General features: G+C 45.6%; 1 protein-coding gene across 2 annotated transcripts in view; it reads left to right on the forward strand.

Annotated features, from left to right (window-relative positions):
* The window catches only part of rarga (retinoic acid receptor gamma a), a 45,782-nt gene that overhangs the window by 361 nt on the left and 22,138 nt on the right, over nucleotides 1-23,283 (forward strand). Inside the window, exons 2-3 of one of the 2 annotated variants that reach the window (XM_078288006.1) lie at nucleotides 5,257-5,322; nucleotides 13,476-13,839. In XM_078288006.1, coding sequence (XP_078144132.1) covers nucleotides 13,671-13,839 — 169 coding nt within the window. In that variant the 5' untranslated portion in view covers nucleotides 5,257-5,322; nucleotides 13,476-13,670. Of the gene's footprint in view, nucleotides 1-5,106; nucleotides 5,323-13,475; nucleotides 13,840-23,283 lie in introns of those variants that run through there. The other variant, XM_078288005.1, reaches the window with a different exon arrangement.

The following is a 23,283-nucleotide window of genomic DNA, read 5'->3' on the forward strand; positions in this document are numbered from 1 at the left end:
ACACACACACCTTGTTGAAAGTGTTCTTTATGTGAGTGATGCCAGTTTAGCTGTGGGTGATGAGAGATTTAACAAGTTTATACCAGGCGGAGCCTCCCAGTTTGTTTAGATTAGCTTACAGGACGGTTGATTAAACTCAGCAAAGCAAAGCAAATGAGCAAAGAATGCTGAAAATTTTCCAGTAGTAGACTTTGAGGGATTGTGATCAACAATGATTTTCTCCTCAACAACTCTCTACACACAAAGAAAATGGCAAAAAAGCAGAACCTCACCTAAAGCCCTGACTAAGTTACTGACTAAAAGAAAATCAAATGAAAACATTCTTTTTTAATGTTCTCTGCTTGCTGTTTAGTGCCCAGCTTTCTCACAAGGGCAGTTTTATGTGCAGGGAAGGAGGCATGGAAAAGAAGACCTTTCCTTTTGAGCTCACAGATTTGCAGTAATTACAGAATCACTTCCATATGTGGCTCTCTGGCTGCCTTCTCGCTGCCCCCACCACCCCTCTCTTCCCCAGTGCTCCCCCCCCCCCCCTCCCTTTCATTTGCTTTCTCCCCCATTCCTCCTATTTTGCCTGAGCCCCCCCCCCCCCCTCTCTTGCACTCGGAGCAATTTTTTTGCGAAACCACTGCTTAAACAAAGTCTATGTTAATCAGAACATCCTGGCACATTTGGCAAAGGGCTGCACTGTTGGTGATTCAATTAGACTGAGCTGGCCAAAAAGAGAGTGCGTCTGCGCTTCAGTGAGAGAGAACGAGAGAGAGAGAGAGAGAGAAAGAGACATGGATGGGAGGGGAAAGGTCGAAAAATACGGGAATATGAAAAAGGAGGAAAGAAAAAGAATGGGAGTTCAGTGAAGAATTCAGGCAGGAGCGGAGCGTGAAGGAGGGAGAGGTGGAACAGAAAATGAGGCAGAAAGAGGGAGCGCTGGAGTAATGCTTTTTGACAGAGGTGGGTTCAGGACGGGTTCATGGTGACATCATGGCTGATTTTGAGGAAAGTATAGACAGGAGAGCCATTCACCTTTCATTGGACACACATGTTGGGGACTAGGCAGAGCGCTCATGTGCTGGCACACACGCTGGTAGCTGTGTGGACAGCCTCAGAGTGCACCCCGAAAATGCACTAACGTACACACACACACACACACACACACACACACTCCCCCTTCGTCTCTCGCTCCCCCCCCCCCCCCCCCCCCCTTTCTCTTTTTCTCAATCTCTCACACAGTAAAATAATAGTGCTTTTGGCTCTTTTCACACTGTTCCAAGCTTTGTGCTCATTTGTTGTTGTTAGAGTAGTACATAGCGGTATATGCCCTTTGGTCCCTGACACATACATTTCTCCTTTTGCCGTGAGCAACTCATTTTCCTCTTGAGTAGTATTCCTCTGTGTATGTTTTTACTTCAAGGCGGTTGGACTCTAAATGAGCACAGTTTGCCAGGCTGGATGAATGAGCTCCTTCATTTCACAGGATGTGTGCTTAACTCTGTAACTAAGAAAGTGCAAGCAAGTGTATATTTGTGTGTATGTGCATGTGTGTGTGTGTGTTTGCGTGTGTGTGTGTGTGCATGTTTGTGTTTGTGCCTGTGTGTGTAAATGACACATGGGAGGGTGTGTGTGTGTGCTCGCCTTGCGTCCCCTGCGTGTCTCAGTGCGGCACCAAACTTCACATGACATCAATCTGAATGTGGGGAAATAGTGATCTCATTACAGGCATCTTGTTGCTGATTAAAACCTGCCGCCGCAGCCACTAGCACCCCCCCCCAACACCCTCCATCCTTCTCATTCCCCCTCTCTCTCACTACCCCACTACCCAAACCATCGCCCCCCCCGCCCCCACACCTCCTTCTTCCACAATCCATCCCTCTCTCCATCTAACCCCCCCGTTTTCTTACCCTCCCTCTCTGTTTTAACACCCCTTTCTCTCACATTCCCTCTTCCACTGGCTCTCTCTCTCCTCCAGCCCCTCCCTCTCTCGCTCACTTCCCTCTCCGCCCCCCCCCTCCTCTCTCCATCTCTCTTTAACCCCTCTAACCTCCCTCGCTCCCTCCCTCTCTTGCTCTCTCCATCTCTCTCTCTTTCTCTCTGTCACCCCCCCTTCCTCTTTGCTTTTCTGTCTTTTCTCCTTTTCCTCTGCCAGCGAGCCCCAGGCTCTTACTCCTCCATAGTTTCTTGAATGCAAATAAGTTGATTCTAAAGTGGAAACACACGGCGGAGTACGATGCTTTCATGAATATTACATATCTTCAAAAAAAAAAACACACCCAAATAAGCCGCAAACCTGAACACTAAACAATGCCTGTGTCTGCTGGGTGACTTCCTATGAGGAATCGCCTCTCCGCATTCGACTTTTTGTCAGAGGAGACTGTGTTAGGATTGATGTCACCAGTCAGGGCAGTACGTTATGATGTCACTGGCTGAAGTTAATGATACGAGAGCGGAGGAGGCCATAGGCCACGTTTCCAGTGGTGCCCAGAGAGAGAGAGAGGGCCGAGAGATAGCACCCTGATCTATCTTCATTATCCCCCACTCTGCAGCCTCCCAGACACAATGATCATAAATCTCTGCCTGGAGCACACTTCACTGACACTGAAACACAAACACTAGTAACCTCTGACCTTTCCACTGCTACTGCCTACACACACACTCATCCACGCACACAGACACACACATATTCGCATTTGCAGACGTGCGTGCTGCAAGAGCACGTGCGCGCGCACACACACACACACACGCAGAAAACACACCCGCTCTTCAAGCTCACTACCATAATTCAATAAGAAGCATAGCATGTTCAGCACATTGACACACAAGGGTATCTTCACATGCACTTGACTGCACACACTGACATGCATGCTCTCAGTCAGCCTGCTAGCCTCGCTCTTTGACGCAAACTTCACGCTCCACAATTTGCATTACCCTAAAGGCCTATGTAGAATCAGTGTATGCAGTGTCCCATGCCAGTATTTACCTTCTTGTTTCATATTATACAATTGCTGATTTAGCATTGCTATGTAAACAGTTAAGTGCCTTGAATTAGCCCCCGGGAACCTCACGAGCAACACATAAATCAAATGTAAACGAGATAAGGATCGGCTGAAGTGCTTTTTGCAGTATGGCTTAGATCTCTGCTTCCTGAATATATATAAATATATAAAAAAAACAAAAAACCTGATGCCAACTCGACAGCGCCTTGAACTGCCTGTCCATTCATTCACACTGATTATGTACTAGCAAATCCACATCAAAAAAGATATGAAAGAATATGTGAATAGACTACTGTGGCTGTATACATGGGAAGCACATAGGGATATAGACAGCTGGACTGGGTAGTAGTGGGGTTTTTTTTGTGATTATGATGGCTTGACTTTATTAGGGAGACATATTGGGGTCAGTGTATGTGAGGACAAGATCTCTGTCTGTCCCAGGCCAGTTTTGCGGAGATTTACTAACAAAAGGAATCAGAGCTGCAACTGTGCAGGTAGCAGGGACTTGTGGTGCGTCAGAATACCAAAAGAATAGTTCCACATGCTGCTTTGGTATGCTACGATTACCCTTCAGACTGTGAAATTTAGGAGAATGTGAAGCGATGCATGGCCAATATGCCTGACGGGCATCATTTTAGATGAAGTTTCAGAATAAGTAGTGCATGTATAAGTTGGTTATTTTTAAAATGCTTGCTGTGCTTACTTGATTTAGATATGAATTAGGCTAGATGTTGTCTCAATTTAGTGGGACAACAACATGTGTACATATGAGATGTGTAGTTTTTTTTTTTCTTTAAAGGAGTAGGATGAGACAAAGAAACGTGCAAGCCACGAGAAGGTAGAAGTGCCCGTCCGTTGAGGTGCCCGTTGAGGTGTGTCCTCTCCTCCCAGTTCTGAGGTTTGGGGTGCTCCTCTTAACCAAAACAACTTGAGAAACATCACATTCAGAAAACAGGGCACACGCCCAGAACCGCAAACACATAAACACAGATCTGAAACATATGATCTCATAGGGAGAGAGGGGCACGTTCAGGGGCACACCCAAATCTGCTGCTGCCGCTGCCGCTGCCGCTGCACAGTTCTGCCATCTCACAGGGGACTTCCCTGCAGCCCATGTGCCACCGCTGCTTTTATTTTAGGATTTGAAATGATTTAGAAACAGAAACCTCGATTTAGAAACCTAGATTTAGATTTTATTTTATTATCTTGACTTTTTTCTCAGTACTCCCAAATGCAGCACGTTTTGCAGAATATTGGCAGATGTTGTAGCTTTCTGATTCTCATCCATATACGCTCATATTTAGGTATATGTGCAAATTTGAGATATTCAGTCTTATTTTATTTGTGTCAACTACACCCCTTATTACAGTAGTTTCATAGGGGTCCCATGTTTAGTGGTAGTTGTGGTAGTAGTAGTGGTAATAGTAGTAGTACTATTAACCCCATTCTTGGAAATCTTTGTCACAAGCAACGCAAGGCGCAGTACCAAACCCAACAAAGAACACACTAACCAAACAGTACATACATATGTGCAACCATCCATGTCTATACTAAGCAGATGGGTCAGGCAAAAATCCATTATGATCATTCCACAATTTCATCGCAGTGGGACCAACTGACTGTTTGAACCTCTCTAGACATTTTGGGAAGTGTAAAACTATTTCTGAAACAGCCTCTGTGAATGAGTACATTGTGAAGTGGGTGATGTGTGTGGTTCAGCATACTCTGAAATGTACATTTAGTTTTCAAATATAAATGTATCTATGAGTTAGTTTAGTTCACTACATGGCACTACATTTGGACAAGCACAAACAGTTTGTAGGCAAACTGTGACTTCTCAAAAGCCAAGAAAATGAAGGAGAGAAAAAGAATTCACCCGAGAGACAAAGAAGGGAGAGAGAATTAAAAACAGAAACTTAAGCTCTCTGGGCCTTTTTCTTCCCTCTAGGCATTTTGTGGCTTGTGAAAAAATGTGCTGTATATTTGAAGTGTTGGGTCACGTGACAAAGGAAGGCTTTATGAATCAGAGAGTATAATTATTTCTTAGTGAGTGAGAGAGAGAGAGAGTGTGTGTGCCTGTGTTGAGGGAGTGAAAGAGTGATTTTAAGAGAGGGAGAGAGAGAGAGAGAGAGAGGAGGAGGAGGAGGAGAGAGAGTGCAAGAGGGGGAGTGAGAGAGAGAGAGAGAGAGAGCCTCACTGCTACTCTGTCTTTGCTGTCAGAAGGACTCTGATGAACGTACACAAATCTTTTCTCCTTTTCCTCGGCTAGCTCCGCTCATCAGTCCGTTCCGCCAAGTACGTCATCTGTCCGTCTGTCACATCAACACCAGAGCCGGTAAGTAATTTATAAAGAAGTTCAGAGTCAGTGTGCCTCAGTTAAAGTATTCTTCCTTTTTCACGTTCTCCCTCTGTTAACAGAGTTAGAGATAGAGAGACAGACTGCATTTTTTGGGAACTTGTCGGCAGTTTTAATTGAAGACAGAGGCTCAGTGTGCAAAGCACTTGAGATGCATTGAGAAAATGAATCTTAGTTTCCATGAATCCAACCAGATTTTTATGTGTAAGCAGTAAAACTACCTTACACAGGCTACGTATGTTTGTTTTCATGCAGTGTCATAGTATGTTTGTTTGTGTCACATTTGTGAATGTGAGAGTGAGAATGAGTATACACGAGCACATATTTGAGCCTGTGTGTGTTCTCTGCATGTGTGTTTGTTTGTCTGTGTGTGAGTGTGTGTGATTGTGTGTGTGTGTGTGTGTGTGTATGTGTGTGCCTGTATGTGCCTGTGTGCACATGTGTGCTTATTAGTGAGTGTTTCAAGTGTTACCCAGTGCCTGTGGAGCTTTTTATTATTAGCATATGTGTGTGTGTAAGTGTATACATGCTTGCATGTGTTTGATCTGTGTGAATGTGTGCTAGCTAGAGGAGTCACCAGTCCTTGACCTGCTTTTTTTTTTTTTTTTTAAACCAACATGTGAACACTTGGAGAAGACAAGCATTGTTTTCCACCATCTAAACAGCAAAGGCTAATTCCTTTGGAGTGAGGTGTGTCTCCACCTTTGGGCTTAGTTTACATGGAAGTTTATTTCCATTGCTAGTTGTGTCAGTGAAGGTTATATATTGGTGCTGGCATAAGTGCTAGGTTAACAGGTTCCACTTGTTACAGCACTGCGTAGACAGCACATTTAGTGCTGCATGATTTGGATATCAGATACAGATCAGGCACCTGATGGTAGAACATGTTGTCGCTCTCTCCCTGCCTCCTGTTCCTGAGGGTGTTGCTTTCCACAACGCTTTGGTTTGTTGCTCAAGCAGAGCCTGGCCAGTTGAGCGGCCTTTACTGTAGGTAAACCACTGCAGCTGCACTGTCTTGGCCTTGCACCTGCTGTCCACCACATATTTCCCCTGGTGGACCTGACATAAGCGTTAGAAGAGAGGGACATTTCGACTGAAGTGAATTTAAAGACACCCACATGGCTGAGCGAGCGATGCCTGTTGAAGGCCCATGATATCAGTGTCGCCATCCGCTGTCATCTGGTCTTACTATCATTTAGACTCTGAGTCGGTGACATCTGGAGTGGAAGAAAGCGGAGCTCACCTCTGCGGCAGAGTAATATCACTGCGCTCCCTCCCCCGGAGCACCACCCATGGGTCTTTATGAGAGCAGCTTTAGCTTAATGTAGTCTGCGGTGTGCAGTGGAGTCACAGCATGTTGCTTTTCTTCAATGACAATAACAGTTACAGTTTTGAGTCAATGATCAATTGTGTTGGGAGTTACAGGCTCCAAATGGGCATGTTTCATTACTGATGATCGCTCTTACCTGAATCAGCCTCACCAAAAGCATTCCCGTTTTCATTGTCCTAAATATTTTCTGTGATAACTAAATGATAGTTCACACTTCAAGCAACAGGTAGGCCTTAAAATCCTTTCAGTCTGAGTACACACCTTCCTTCTGTAAACGCACATCCGTAACAATAGACTGGTGAAAGGTACAACATGTCCACTGAAAGAGCTGCTGTGGAACAAAAGCAGCAAAGAGTCGTTCTTTTCTTAATGAAATAGTGGAAAGGTTAGGTGGTAGTTTTCCAGTCTCTCGCTTGAATTAAGACGTGTCGTTGTTTGGGCATTTAATTTAGACACTTCTGATTTGGACTGAAAGGGTAAATGTCATGAGCAAAAGAGTTTACAAAACAGAAGAAAACAAGAAATAATTTCTCACCTGTTGTCGTTTATATCTATGTCTATTTATATGCACATTATATTCTCCCAGTAAAACTATCAAAAGATTAAAACATCAAAAATAACAATCAGTACCCATTTGTGTGAATTTGAGTATTGATTATTTAACATAATTTCAAAACACATAACACATTCTGTCTTACGTATTCATTTTAGATAGTAACAAATGATGTATATATCAGTTATTTTTATGAAAATAATTCCAAAACCAGTTGACCCATAAAGCCTAAAAGGTTTTGTATGGCAAAATCTACTTACAGTCCTTTTTTTGTGGCATGACTTTGAGCAATAAATCTGGGAGTTGTTGATACCTGTCTTTTTCAGGAATTTCTATAGCAATTAAGGCCAAGTGGTAGGGAGGGGCCGGACAGGTGGTTTTAGGGGAATCGGGGGGCTCCCCACCACCACACTATAATTAACAAGGAAACTATCTGCACACCATTTCCTATGTCTATTTTTGCAGGTGTGCAGCTCTGATTGTGAGGATATACATTTTCAGCCTGCCTCCAAGCCCTCATTAAAAGATCTTTTGGCACAGCCTTAAACTTCTTTGTATAGTGTGTGTGTGTGTGTGTGTGTGTGTGTGTGTGTGAGTCCAAGTCCCTGTTTGTTTGCGTGTGCACGTGTGAGTGTGTCTGTGTGTGTGTGTGTGAGTGCGTATGTTGTGTGCATGTATGCTTTTCCATATTCCACATGTGTGTGTGTTGGGGCCTGTTTGCCTCTGCTTCTTTATGAGTGTTGCTTTGACTCCTGGGGCTAAAAGCGGCGGTGGTGAGACCCATCCATTATACATCTCTTTTTACAGAGAAAAGGATTGTTTTCACTCTGAAGTGAGGAGGAGAAACAGTCATAGCTGCTCTTTTGAATCCTCCTGGGTTTCCTGCCTCAGTAATTACAGAATAACTCTTATTAGTAGCACCAAATTTACCCTTCAAATCTCTTTGAACTCTCCTCTTCCTTTGTATTTCGTGTCTCTGTCTCTCTTTCTCCAAATTTGTCAGCGTCATCTGTCTTTCTGTCTCACCTTAAGCGTTTTTGCCCCCCAACCCCCCCCCCCCCCCCAGTACTTCTTTGCCTTTTCCTGGTGTGGTGTGTTTTCTTGTTTTGTCCGGACCCACTGGAGTCTCCATGTTGAGCTCTCCAAAGAGCTCTACCACATCATGGAAACGGCAAGCTGTCAGGATGACTTCATCATGTCACAAAGTGTTTTATGTCTCTGTGTGAGTTCTCACTCTTTCCATACTGTTCTCCACCGCTGCAAGTCGACACAGCCCGTTCCCCGAGACTATTGCGGAGATAGATGAGAAAAAAAAACAAGATCGGGGAACTGACGTTGTGTGATGATGCTGATTTATAGGTACAAAAGGATTGCATAATGGCACTCCCCAGTGACACTCGCCAAAGACAATACCTTTTTAAATGACGAATCATTTCACAAAGGTAGTAGTTTGCATTGTTGTTGTAAGCAAGTATGTGTGTGTGTGTGTGTCATGCCAAGACTAGGCAGATGTCAAACAAGTTTGAGCTGATGGAATGCGGAGCTGTTGCGAGGCATCGGACCGTCTGTCACTAGGTGTCTCTCTCAGAGCCATTAGCGAGGCACTTGGTGAGAGACTGGGAGCTGTCAGCTTTACCTCTGCTAATAAACTGTGTTGACGATATTGCTTTCACAGCCAAAACACTGCCGATGCCAACAACAGGATCAGATTACGCTCTCGTCCTCCTCTTTCATTACCAGCATTTTTAATTTATCTGTGACTGTTCTGAGTCCATAAACAATCCCCGATGGCTCTTTGTGGGCAAATTAAGCAGTGATGACACACCAGACGGTTGGGAAAGCCAATCTGTCGACTTGGTTAGGATACTCTGCCTATAAATTCATTGTTTCGCTGCGGTGGTACTATGATTTCACTCATGACCCGCAACTTGAACATAACTCTCAGCTTGAAGTCCACATTTCCTTTACAGAGTTGCTGAACATAAATCACTCACTATGATGCTGACAATTGGAAGACTGTGCCTGGAAGACATGCACAGTTTTGTGCGGAGAAATGAACAGGAGTGGGCAAGTCAGGGGTGGAAAAAGAGTGAGAGGTCTTGGTGATTCTGCCAAGCGTTCCTTGCCAGGATGCATGGTAAAGCTCATTTATCTTGAGGCTGTGAATTTAAGATTCAAGTCCCTCCAGTAAAGGTTTTGACTTGCTGCTCTGCCCCGTTTGATTGACACATAGTTTCATTTAACCTTGCGGAGAATTTCTTAAAATTGCATATGTTCATGAAACCCTACAAAAAACCTAGAAACTCCAGAAAAAATGTCAGAAAATGGAGGAAAAGTAGTCCTGTGGGAGTGTTGGCTTTACAAGAGTCAGAACCAGAGAAATTTGACTTTAATGCAAATATCCGCAAGGACAAATAAACATACAACAACATGCCTCAATATAACATGGCACACAGTTAAGGCTGCTGTGCCGCTGTGTTTTCCTTGAGTGGAAGAGGAAACACACGACAGTAAACAGAGCGGGACGGCCATGGCACCCAGAATCCTGCTCATAGACGCCGAGTAATCACCTGTGGTTTCTTCTGCTGAGTAAAAACCAACTGCCTTCCTTGGTTGTGCGGTGCGCAGCTTCCTGAGATGCCGTGATTTATTTGTTATGTTTGACTGCAGTTCTTATTGCCTGAGGGGCCTCGCTCCGTCACAACGGTTAAGGCACAATTGTTGTTTTGCTCACAGAGGATTTGATATCCTTTGTTTGACGGACATTCAATCTGTGGGAACTATTCTCTCGCTCTCTGTCTCTTTTTGTCTCTCTCTCTTTCTGTCTTTCCATTCTCCGTTCTGCTCTCTCTGCCTTTTTTGCTGAAATTCATACTCCTCGACAAACAAGACAGTCCCATTCTCTCTAAGCTTGCCTCATCTTGTACCGCCGTCTCCAAATTGCAGGCTAGATTGATTCCATTTCATTTGCTACACGACGTTTTGTCCCGATAAGATCAATGGATCATGTCAAATGTAACCAATGAGTCTGTTTTAACATGATGGACTACCGAGAGGTCTGACGCTCCGCTGTTTACGGAAACAACCAAAGTAAATTTAAACTGCTACTTCTTAGGCAATGATGGAAAGTCCCCACACCAGACCTGAACCCACCCATAGCTGGCTGGTTGTGCTTCTTGCCTGCCTCTCTGTCCGGCCGCCTGCCCGCCTGCTGCCTCCTGTGTGCCCCCCAGGCTCAGGGGAAGTGGGGAGGCCCTCCATGCCCATTTGGCCCTGGCTAACGGGGGATGAGGTCACTCCAAATTCCCCTTATCCCCTTATAGCCCCAGACGGGCTGGCGAAGCGGGCCTACCACAGGACCCAACATAAAACACAAATGGCTCTGTAAAAAGCTGCCGGGCTGATGTGACTCATTAAAAAACGCTGGCGCCAACTCTTTTATTAATTCATTATTGTGTTTGGGGAGAGAGAGGGAAGTTACAAGGCTCCATTTTCAGTGGGTTCCCCTTTAAAAGGCCGCGTCTCTGTTTACGTCCTCGTTTCTTTGTTTCTTCGTTCTTTCTTTGTTTCTTTCTTTCGGTCTTTCTTTCTTTCTTTTTTCTTTCTTTTTGTTTGTTCTTTCGTTATTTTGTCCTTTCTTTCTTTGTTTCTTTGTTTTTTTCTTTTTGTTCGTTCTTTTTTTATTTTGTTCTTTCTTTCTTTCTTTCTTTCTTTCTTTCTTTCTTTCTTTCTTTCTTTCTTTCTTACAGTAGCATGGCATTTTCTCCTGGTTTGAGCGCTGCACTCAGGTTGGATCCTGGGGGGTCTGGAGCTCACTGGACGCTTCTCATGTACGGATTGATAGGCTGCTGTTTCTGTCTTCCCCAGACCTCCTGTGGGAATATGGGAGACACATGCCTGCAGCCATACCCTCTGCCATAATCCCTCTCTCGCTCACACACACACACTCTTTTCTTTCTCTTTATCCTTCTTTTTCTCCCAGCACTCGTAGACAGAGCGCTCTGCCTTTATGGGGCCTGGGCTGAGTTCATGAGGCAGATACCCAAACGGGGCAAACGCTGGCCAAGTACATACTCATAACACACGTGCACACACACACACAAAAGCCTACACACAGCCACACACACACACACACACACACACACACATTATGAGCCTGTGCGTTGCTGGCAGTTTTGTTTTTCCAGTCTGTACCTCTTCTCCCATTAGGCCCACTGTGAAATCTTTAGTGATGTTCTTGTGTGTTAGCCACACAGTGGAACGGCTCCACAGGGTCATGGTACAAGTTGTATAAGCAGCAAAAATGAGTGAGAGATGGAAGGGGGGGTGGGGTGGGGGGTGGGGGGGTGGGGGGGGGGCGGATGGGAGGGTTAGAAAAAGGGAAAAGCAGGGACGGAGGAGAAGATTGGGTATAAGGACATGATTATAGAGAATTTGAGGGGAGATGGGGTGGGTTAGGAAAAGGCAGGAAACAGTGGAAGGTAGTTTGGATGAGGAACAGACTTAGAAAAAGGGAGAGAAAGAAAGAGAGAGATGGCAGTGTGGCTGTGTTGGCAGGATGGGGGTGGGTGCCTATCGGCGGCTGCTCCTTCCTGAAACGTGGCCACCCGAGCCTGCCTGGGCCCTGGATGCACATGTGGAACAGTTTACTGTAATGGAACTCTAAATTAGTGGTGGTTTGAAGCTGCCTGCAGCAGTAGGGTGTAATTAACTGGCTCTGTTGAAAGAGAAAGAGCCAGAAAGAGAGGCAGGGAGGGAGCCAGAGCCCTGGAAAAGGCAAGGGGGGGGGGGGGTGGGGGGGGGGGGGGGGGGTGTGTGTGCATGTGTGTGAGTGTGTGTGCAAGTGGGTGCTCTCACACGTGTTTTTGGAGTGTGTGATTGCATGAGCGTGCGTATGTGTGAGTTTCAGACGTTGTGCGGTGCATGTGTGTGTGTGTGTGTGTGTGTGGAAAGGTTTTTCTCCTCTTCCCGGGCACGACGCCACCCCCTTAGTGCCCCCCAGTGCCCAGACCCTGTCACTGTGCCTCTGTGTGTTTCGCTCAGTTCAGCAGTTCACCAGTTCAGCCTTAGATCTTTTTTCCCCCCCTCTCTCGTTCTCTTTGTTTATACCGAATTCATTACCAAGATTTTTCCCTGTCTTTTCTCCCGGATTCACAAGCCACAGCAGTTCCAAATTCCTTGGCTCTGCTCTTTTTCAAAACCACATTTAAAAAACAAGCCGATCACACCACCCACTCATAAAATCACGCTAGGGAAGCGAAAGGGGGGAAGAAAAAAAAATTGAATGGGAGGGCGGTAGGCTTTAGCGAGATAGACCGTTTTTTTTTTTTTTCTGTATTAACAGTCAACAGTGGGGCATAACTGGAGCCTTGTCCACACTTGAGCCTGACTTGTCTGTACCTACGGCGGGGAGTCAAAGTGACGAGCGGGCCGCAGCAGGTTAGGGCCTAAATGACTCTGTGGGATGGGAGCCTGACCTCAAGAGAAGAGAGTTGGAAGTGACAGCAGCAGTTAGCAATCAGTGGATCTCATTTTCCCTACCCCCTACCCCATCCCCCCCCCCCCCTCATGCTCTGGACCCCGTGTCTGGGCCTCTGGTCCTGGGGGAAAGAGGCAGAGAGGCAGGCTGCTGTGCTAGGCTGGCAGCAGGAACAGAGGAGCTCTTTATAGTAGAGTTCTGGTGATTTAAATCATATGGCATAGCCTGGAATCACTGTAGAAGTCTGGAAGCTTTTCAAAACTGCAGGAACAAGAGCTCTCTCTCTTTCTCTCTCTCTCTCTCTCTCTTTTTCCCTCCCTCCCTCCCGCTCTTCCCTGTTATAACTTTTTCCAAACTTCTTTCTTATTTTCTTTTCCCCTCGCCCAGTCCCAGTTTTTCTGGCTTTCCCTCTTACGGCTCGCTCGCTCTTTCTCCTCTCACATCTTTATCTGTTTTGCTCCTTGTTATTCCGTCCTTCCTTCCTTCCTCCTTCCTTCCCATTCTCTCATACCTGTTGGTATGAGGCTTGCACATCCTTCTCACATTATGATTGGGGATAAACTATTCTCTGTCCCAGAACTCAGAAGGATCAAGCCCCAGAGTTGATGTGAGGTGAATCGTGTTTTTTGGAATCTGAAAAGGATCTGGACAGAAACTGCTGATTGTATCATCATGTCCATGCCAATGTTATCAGAAGCATATATTCTCATGCTTTACGTGGTGAATTTATTAGTTTGCAATAACATACTTCTCTGTCTTCTCTGCCCCAGAAAGGTGAATTGGATGATTGTTCTGAAGTGGAGTCCGTCCTTCCTTCAGCAAACCATCATTCTTCCTCCAGTCCCCACATCCTGAGAGCCTTTGGACGGAGACGAATTCCAGGTTTTCCGGGGATTTCCAGGTGTTGTGAGAGCGATCCCCCCTAACCCAGTGGCCTGCTGCGGACCCCTGGGTGCTCCGTCGTCATGGCTACCAACAGGGAACGGCAGGTGGGTCACATGACCGGCTTCCCACCTGCTGTCTACCCCTTTGCCTTCAACTCCATGCGAAGCCACTCCCCCTTCGACCTGCTGGCCAACAGCAGCCTGTTTGGGAGATTTGGAGCTGACCTGCCCAAAGAGATGGCTGCTCTCTGTAAGTAATTTTCATAGCTGTGTTTTTTTTTTTCTGTATGTATGAAACTTTCCTTCCCTCTCATGTAACGTTTTCCATTAACTGTAACTGTATATATGGGCCCATACCTTCATTTTAGACAAGTCACATTAAACAATTTGGCCATTCACAAATCCACTGGAAAGAGGAAAATGTGCCCAGCTAAATTCCACTTCATTATGTGTAATTTTGTGGAAACGGAAAACTTTAGGGTCTGTTTGTGATATAGGACGAGTGGTAGAAACCCCCCCCACCAAAAAAGTCCGGTTCCATCAATACGATGATTACTTTGCTCCTGTGGTTTCCTTATAGATGCTTGTAGATGGTGTGGTTGTAACCACAAACTCTGGCTGGCTTCACTGGTGTGTGTGTGTGTGTGTGTGTCTCTGTGTGTGTGTGTGTGTGTGTATCTGGACCACTCACAGAGCTTTTGTGAAGCAGGCAACCCACAAGTCTGCAATTAGAGACAAAACAACATTCCTTGAATGTGAGGTGATGAGTGGTGTGAGCATCAACAAATATTTGAAAGTGCAACAAATATTTGAAAAGGAGCACTATTGCAATTCAAAAGGGCCTCAGACTGGGCTTACCACCCACCTTTTCACATCTTGTTTAAAAAAGGAGCAATAGGGGGATTTACCGGGACATTTTGGGTTCACAGCCCAGAAAGATGAACTGGAGGCGGGATTCAAACCACCAGACTTAACCACTAATAGCACGCTCCAGCACTGTCCCTGTAGTTCCAGACCTGGCCATAGGGGGCACTGTTGTATACTGAAGCGGTTGGATGGGATGATGTATGGAACACTGAACACAAAGAGGAGATTGTTGGCAATCCGGAGCGTTTATCTGTCATGGAAAAAACTGGCCAGATTTCACAGACTGCTGACATATATTGCTCGTTGTTCAAGACACCTGCTTGTTTCAAAACACTATCCGCCGGACATTAGATGGTGGTAGACTTGGAGAATAAACTTCAGGATAGAAATAATGTTCCTCGTAAGAGATTTTTTTTTGTTTTTGTTTTTTTAATCAACATCAGGATTCTAGGTCAGGGTGTATCCTTGTGTAAAGTCACTGCTGCGTTATGCGCTGGGGTGTAAGCGTGTGTGCGAGAGACAGTGGGAGAAAGAGAGAGAAAGCAAGGAGAGGGAGAAAAAGAAAGAAAGAACAGGGGCACTTTCATCGAGGCTAGGGGCAGGGTGCGAGGTAAAGGTAAGCAGGAGTTATTTGAAATCTTATCTGGGCGCAGTGCTAAAGGGGCGGCGGGTGGGTGGGTGGTAGGTGGTGGGGCTATAATGGGTGTGGGTGGCAACAGCTGAGTGGAGAGGCTGCGAGCCCCCCCCACCCCCCCCCCCCCACCCCCTGCCCCGCCTGTGTGTGCAGTCCCCCTTCTCTCTCCCCCACAGCATGCCTGAGCACCTCTCCAGCCTTTCAGCCGTCAATCACTACCTCCCCCCCGCCGCTGCCCACCTAATCCTCAAGGTATTTTCACAGAACCAGAGCGAGAGACAGAGCAGGAGAGAGAGAGAGAGAGGGAGAGGGAGAGAGAGGGAGGGAGAGAGAGAGAGAGAGAGAGAGAGAGAGCACCCGGGGGTAATGTCCTAGTGTGGTGGAATCCAAGAACACACCCTGCTAGGAAAACACACAGACACACACATGCAAACACACCACTAGAGACACTTACACACAAGCACACACTCTCTCTTTCTCTCTCTTTCTCTCTCTCTCATACACACACGCACGCACACACACACACACACGCTCACAGCCCCTCTTTCATCTAAAAATTAGAAACACACTCCTGACACAAAACGAAATCCCACTGCACTGACAAATGGATTCTTTTTGGTTTTCGCCCTGGCATGGGTTAAAACAGAAACAAGTATCAAAGCACAACAGACGCAGGCAACCACATGCATTAGAGCTTCATACATGACTGCTTGTATTGACACATCCACACTGGCAGTAGTATCGTTCACCAGGGTTATGGAGTACATAACTTGTGTCGGAGCTTAAACCAAGCCGGGGTCAAAGTTTAAGTCAGGATCATAGTCGCAATTAGCCTCGACCCAGCTTTAAGGACGGAGAGTGACATTCTTTTGAGACAAGGCATGTTACAAGTCGTTTTACTGACAACATTCTCATTCCTGGCTCTCTTAAATGTTAGTGGGGAAGACAAAAGGCCTTGGTTCAGACATTCCCCAGGCCCTGTTTTTCTTCTCCTTCTTCTTCTTCTTCTTCTTCTTCTCCAGGAGTTGGCTTAACAGGCCTGCTCATTGTTGTCAGAGCTGTCTGTAAGCCAGACTGAGAAAATACCTTCCACATAATGGGAGTAGCACTGGGGAGATTTTTCTGTGTGTGTGTGTGTGTGCGTTTGTGTGTCTGTGTGTTAAACAGCACCGCATTCTTGCCCAGCTTCAGAGCTCCATGCGTAATTGCTGTGAGAAAGGTAGCCCGGGTGACGCCTACCTTTGTTGGGTGTGCGTGCAGGCGAGCTAGCTGTGCCGACAGGTCGGAGCACCTCCCACGGCGGCGCTCTGCTCTGGCACCGGCGCTTCGGAAATACCTGTTTTGCACAGAGGAGGGAAGAGACGAGAGAGGATGGGTGGGTGGGAGTGGGAGTGGGAGGGGGGAGGAGGGAGGGGCGAGGGGAGGAGGGCGAGGTAGGTGGACTATGTTTGCACACGTAGAGGTAGTAGCTTTTCCTCATTCTTAATGCATATATGGAGGATAAGTGTATAGCTTTAAAGTGATGTTGAACTTTGGTAGTACCTTGGGATCAACTGATAACGGCTTCCACTGAACACACATGAAATAGGTCTGAAAATCACACTTGTAGCACATAAACAAACATAAACAAAGCAGATATATAGCTGACAAAATATAAAAAAAACTAGTCATCCTGCAGATTTCTTTTAAGTGAATCACTTTCTTTATGTTATCAAACCAACAAGTGTAACACCGAAATCCGGTCTGAAGATTTTTCGGCGTTACACTTGTTCAAACTGAAAGGTTTAATAACAAGTGATTCACTTAAAAAAATTCAGCAGGATGACTATTTTTTTATATATATTGTCAGAGTCTGCTTTGTTCACATTTATGTGCTAGAAGTGTGATTTTCAGACCTGTTTCGCTATACAATGGCAGTGAATGGAAAGAGAAAAAAAAACGCAATTCTCCAATCGTCTCTACCGAAGCAACAGATAACAGAATTGCCAATTTTGGGGTTATATCATGGCCAGGAAGCTACACAACCCAAGGTACTACCAAAGCTCAACATCACTTTAAGGTCGCCTGGGTCCAAGTCGTCTATGAACGAGTGTGAGCAGTTGGGTGTGCTTCCAGCCCTTCCAGCTCCCTTCCCTTCCATCCCTGTGTAAACGCGCAAAGGCGTTTGTTCATCCATGAGAGAGTTTGACGGCTCTCTGCGCAGCGTGTAGTGGAAGCCGTTATCAGTTGATCCCTGTCATTATGGGAGCCCTTCAAACAAACAGTTGGAAGCCCATTAAGGCCACTTACTATGTGATAACATCACCACTGAGCCCTGAAACACCTCTCTAAGCTTTCACCAATCAGGGCCGGAGCCCTGGCCCCCAAAGCCAGCCACAGGGATGTTTTGAAAAGCTAGTAGGTCATTTCCTTCAGCCCACACGGCTGGACCGAAAGTTGAAGTCCTTCGCTAGGCTCCTACTTTCCATACAGACAGTCATTTTTAGCTTACTTAGTGATGGAAACAGAGACCTCATGAGAAGTTCAGCTGTGAGAGTCCGAGGTGCATCTGAGTGTGATGAAATAAAAAGCATTGTATTAATAGAATGGAATGAATAGCTTGTTCAAACTTGTGTAAAAGCCGCCTTAGTCTGCTCAATGGTGCCTCCGATGGAGACAAGGTGAACAGTTTTAGTGTTTATGTAGTGTGGTTGGCATGGATATACACACCACACACACACACACACACACACACAAAGACATACACAGACACACAAACACAGACATGCACACTCATTAGCACGCTGACTGGCAAGCATATATGCATGCATCTATGCGTCTGCACATACACAAACGCTTGCGCACAGACACACACACAAACACACACAAACACACACATACACACACGTGTGCACACGTACACACTCACACAAACACACACAAAGCCATTAAGTCAGGCAGGCTGTGAAAAGGACCAAAATGTTCTAGCAGAAAAAAATATCCTCATGCAGAGTGACATAATTAAAAACACCCATTGCATTCTTAAACACACACATACACACACACACACACACACACACACACACACACACACACACACATAAGGAGGTCATGTTGGCTTAGGGAGCTCGGGGAGTTATGAAAAGGAGCCATTTTGGTGGGAAATGTGGTATGAGGGAATGTAAAAGGGAACCTTTAAATGGAGGAGAGGGATAGCAGGGAAGGACGTCGGCTAGCAGAATGAAGCCTTCTCCACTGGAGGGGCAGCAGAGCACAAACAGCACATTGTACCCAATTATTTATTTTTATAAAACTTGAAGTGCCGGGTTTCAGCCCAGCCTCCATGCAGGTAGGTAGTACGTGGTTGACGGCAAACATTTGGATGTGTCAGGGTGTGTGTGTGTAAGTGCACGTGTGCTTATGTGTGAATAAATTTGAGAGGAGGGAGGGAGAGAGGGAAAGGAAAGAGAAAGTGAGCTATGTATGGGCATGAAAATGATGAGCTCAGCCCCATTAACCTCCACTTCCTTGCAGGCACAGGAAGTCAAATCTCCCACTTCCACGTTTGTAATATTGCGTGTTCTTTACCGGCTCTGACGTCGCCTCTGCTGTGAAACAGCTCTGCGGCTGAGGTTGTGAAAGGCCCTGGGAGAGACCTGAGCGTTCACTTATCTGTTTGTTTATGAGAGTGAAACCAATCCATCTCTCTCCTCTGTCAATCTTAGTGGCATTTACTGATCTCTGCTAGATTTAATAGTCAGGCAAGAGCAATGGTCTGAGCCTGAAGTGAGACAGTTCAAATGAGGTTTCAAAGAACTTCAAGACAGCATCAAGAATGAGAGACAGATATAATCGACTGATAGAAATCTCTGAGGGCTGTTGACATCACATGCAAGCCATGGTAGATAATGGAGTTCATTGCAGATATGGTCATCACATAAGGATTATAATCAAATTAAAGGAGACACCAACATAAAGTCTCAATACAGTGAAGTACTCCGGTGGTTTTATAATAACGTGTTTTATAATAACATCCCTAAAAGGCCGTGGCAAGTAATATTCACTACCAGCATAATGATTTTGACTGATCACCCTCCCATGATGCATTTCTTTCCTAACAAGAGCTGTGTTTTTCAGAATGTCAGTGCCCTTATCAGCAACGCATGAGAGCTCAATTCTGGTTTGATGACAATCACAATAAGTTATGGATGGGTATGCTAGGCCATACTCAGTAGCCAGATATGATCTTAATTCAGCATTTATTTGAGATGCTGGAATTGTGTCTGAGATGGCGTTTTCTACATCAAATTATGGACCCAGACATCGATCTAAATCAGCAGTGGGTAGCATTGACATTGGGGACCTCTAGGGGATGAGTACCAAAACTCTAGAGAGATAGATCTACTCCATTAGGGTGTACATGTGTGTTTGTCTCTTTGTGTGTTTGTATGCATGTCTGTGTGTGTGAGAGCTTGCATGTGTGCGCGTGATGGCAGTGCGCGTTGTGCTGTTTGGCTGCGTCCTTTATCTATCATCGAGACTGGAGCCTCCTCAGCCTTTTAATAAACAGCTCTGCATCGTCTGACATCCCTTCTTTCATCTCCCTAGGCGACCGCTAGCCTCAAGATGACAGCTCTCCAAGGCGCTCCACTCCTTTCTGGAAATCGATTCCCCTCGCATTGCTCTGCTTTTTTTTTGTTTTTTTGCATTTTTTTTAACCAGAGCTGGCCATGATTCAACAAGCGAGAAAAAAAAAAAGACAGAAAGTCCCACTCTGTTTTTCCAGACAATTTAAGCACTCAGTGAAGAGTGAGTTTCTGTGAAATTGGTTGCAAATGGAATATCTACTCCTCCAACGATATCCACCTAAACCCTGCAGGCTTATGCACTCTGCGTTCCCCTGCTTTCTCCTCTCTGCCCTTTTTCTCTTTCTCTTCAGCCTTCACCTTGGATTTCCTCTTGTTATCCCTCTCTGCCAGTTGGAGCCAATTGCCCTAAGTGCTGGAAAGTTGCTGAAACTTTGTGTGTGCGTGCGTTTGTGTATTTGTATGTGTGCTTGCGTGTGTGTGCATGCCTGCATGTGTGTGCTCATGGAAAGTCAGAAAAGGTTGAGTCGGTGCTAAGGGAGAGGCCACAGAGTGTACTACAGCTCTGACATGATGACAGATGAAGATAAAGAGGCTACTATTAAAAATGGGAGGGGTCTGTTTTCAGATGGCCCTTTGTGGGCACGTGCAAGACGAAGACCGCGCAATGGCGAGAAGGGAGGGATGGGCTTCGCGAGGCGTGGGAGGGCACACAGGCACAGGGCGGGCCTATGGGAACGAGACGGGGGGTTCATATTTTTGGCTGAGCAACTAAAGATCTTTCTCTTTTTTTCCCACAAAACACGGGTAGCAAAATGTCATGACAGTGCAGATAGAGGGAGAGAAAGAGACAGAGTGAAAAAGACCTTGCTGAAAGATGGCCAAGAGTGATAGTGTTCTGAAAAGTAGCTCTGTTCGGCTTTGGTGGGACAAGCATGTGAACAGAGGCGAACATGGCTGCCGAAAAAAAGGGCTTTCTCATAACTCAGGCCTCACTTTCCCCACGTCCCCCCTCAGTGACACATCAGGTATCTCCCAGAGATATATTGTGAGAGAGTGAGGTAGATGAGTGGATAAGATTACATGTCTTGTCAGAGCTTAACATGTGTACAGCCTGCGCTGGGTTGAGCCAGTTGATGGATGTGCGAGAGAAAGAACGCTAGGATTCTACTCTGTTTGCTCTGCCGAGCACAACAACACACCTGAATTCACATAAGAGAGTACTTTGATTTGTATTTGAATGTACTCTTGAGTTCATGAATGAAAAAGAAGGAAAATGTATTTGGACTGTGTTTGTTAGCTGTTTCATTAGGTTACAGTGTTTGGAAAAACAAACCTGTTCAGGATCTGTGTGTGTATGTGTGTGAGTGTGTGTGTGTGTGTGTGTGTGTGTGTGTGTGTGTGTGTGTGTGTGTGTGTGTGTGTGAGAGTGTGTGTGTGTGTATGGGTAACCTGAAGCGGGCTGTGGTGGGAGGGAGCTCTGGACTGGTGTTCAGTGTCTCTATCATCACCGGCAATCTGTTTCAGCACGTCCACACACTGCACACATGCTCACATCAGCTATGGAAAAGCTCTACATTCCTTTCAAAATCACCATGCCGGGTTGTGCACATAGCACATAGGCATTTAAAAGCAAGCTCTCTTTATTGCCTCACACACCAGTGTGCTGTTGACCGCTTGGCTGGGAGCTGAATGACTGTATACAGAGGAAGTAGCAACAATGCGTTGTATATGTCTTATCTGTAATTGGCATCAGAGTGTCAGACAGTAGTAAAGGCTGATTTTCATGGTTTCCAATCCATGTGGAGCTTCAGGCTGGCTGGGTCCAGCTGACTGAGCTTCCCTGTCTATAGATAAATTGGTGAGATCTCTTACATATAAAATCCCCTTGTGAAATAATATATGTTGAATAATGTCAAAAGCTGATATAATCAGTGGAGTTAAAAGTGATTGAAAATAGTAATCACACAAAATGACCAGTGAGTTGGCAGCCATTACACATGAAACATTTCCAAAACCAGAGACGAAAGCAGAGAACTTAGTCAACCAAAACAAATCATGCAGTCAGGAAAAAATGGCCATAGGGAACTTGATGAAATGGGGAGAGTATTTGCAGGAACAGAGGAAAAAAAAGAGAGAATTAAGGAGAGCGATGGAGAGACTTGTGAGCCAGAGAGTGAGTTAGGGAGGGAGGGAGGGAGGGCAGGATAAGTTTGGGGGGAAAGTTAGTGGCCCAGTGGGGGTTTCTTCTGGAGTTCAGCCTCTCCGGCCGGGGAAGGAAGGGGAGGAGGGTGGGAGGGAGGGACCTGGGTCAGCAGCAGTATGGAGTATGTGTAGATTAGATGTCTAAACTCTCTCCACAAACCCTCTGAAGCGCTGGAAGACTCCATCTCACAGTGGTGTGTGCCAATAAATGGAGAACTCAAAGTTACTGGACTGAATTATGGGCTAAAACACAGTAAAATGAAATGTCAAAACCAGAGAGAGAAGGATCGGGGCCATAAATCTCCAAACACAAAGGAGTTCAAGTGTGGGCAGATGATAATATAAGTTGATTGTGTTGCGGCTCTCTAACACAGAGACAGCACTGGCAAACAACTCTGATGTTACATAGAACATTTGAGCACCAGGGGATTAGCCAGTCTTGGTTTCCAGGATGCCGTATGAAACTAACAGGGAGGGGGAAAAAAGAAAGACAGGAAGGAGAAAAAAGACGAGTGTGAGAAGAATGCTAGTGGATCATAAAAATGTGACTCAGGGCAGTGATGATTTAATCTGAAATGCATCCCAATCGGGACATTGATTCGATTATTGTGGAAATGGGTGGGAGAGGTGGAAAGAAAGAAGCAAAGGAAGAAAAACAAAGAAAGAAAGAAAGAAAAAAAGGACGAAAACAAAGAAAGGAAAAGAAAGTAATTTTTTTAACAACAAACTGCCAGCAAGGTCTTCTTTGATAGATAACAGTTTGTATACGCCACCACCTCACTGTTCTTCTGTTCCTGTCATAAAGCGCCTGGCTTTATGACACGACAGTTATATGAAGAAAGAGACAGAAACTATTGATGTTCTGTACTGTTTGATGCAACAAAAGGGCTGTTAAGTGCGTGTGTGTGTGTGTGTGTGTGTGTGTGTGTGTGTGAGTGTGCAAGCACGTGAGCGTGTGTATATGTGTGTGCGTGACTGTGTGTGTGTGTGCCAACTTAAGAAAATAAACAATGGGTCTCAACGAAGGAAAAGCTTTTAGGTCAATAAACATTTTAATCGAAATCATTCAAAATAGCCTGAAACGTAGAAGCATGGTTTCTTTCACGAGACAGGAAAAAGAGTGAAGTGTTAGACAGAAGAGGAGGAGGGAGGAGGGAGGGAGGGCACTGTGTGTTTATGGAGAGCCTAGCCAGCAGCACAGATTGACAGGAAATGGTGTCTTTTTTGCCTGCTGGGCTGTACCACTTGTACTGGTCTGACAGGGGGAGATGAATGTGCGGGGCACAGAGACTAAAGCCATTCTATTATCATATATCTCCCATTGTATCGCGCTGTTTGCTTTAGCCCGGCCAGAGTCTATCTGTCTGCTGTGCAACAGTTAGGACCAGTGACAGGCTTTTTTATTGACCACAGACCGCCTATT

Source organism: Centroberyx gerrardi, chromosome 14 (assembly GCF_048128805.1).
Source record: "Centroberyx gerrardi isolate f3 chromosome 14, fCenGer3.hap1.cur.20231027, whole genome shotgun sequence".
Taxonomy (NCBI): domain Eukaryota; kingdom Metazoa; phylum Chordata; class Actinopteri; order Beryciformes; family Berycidae; genus Centroberyx; species Centroberyx gerrardi.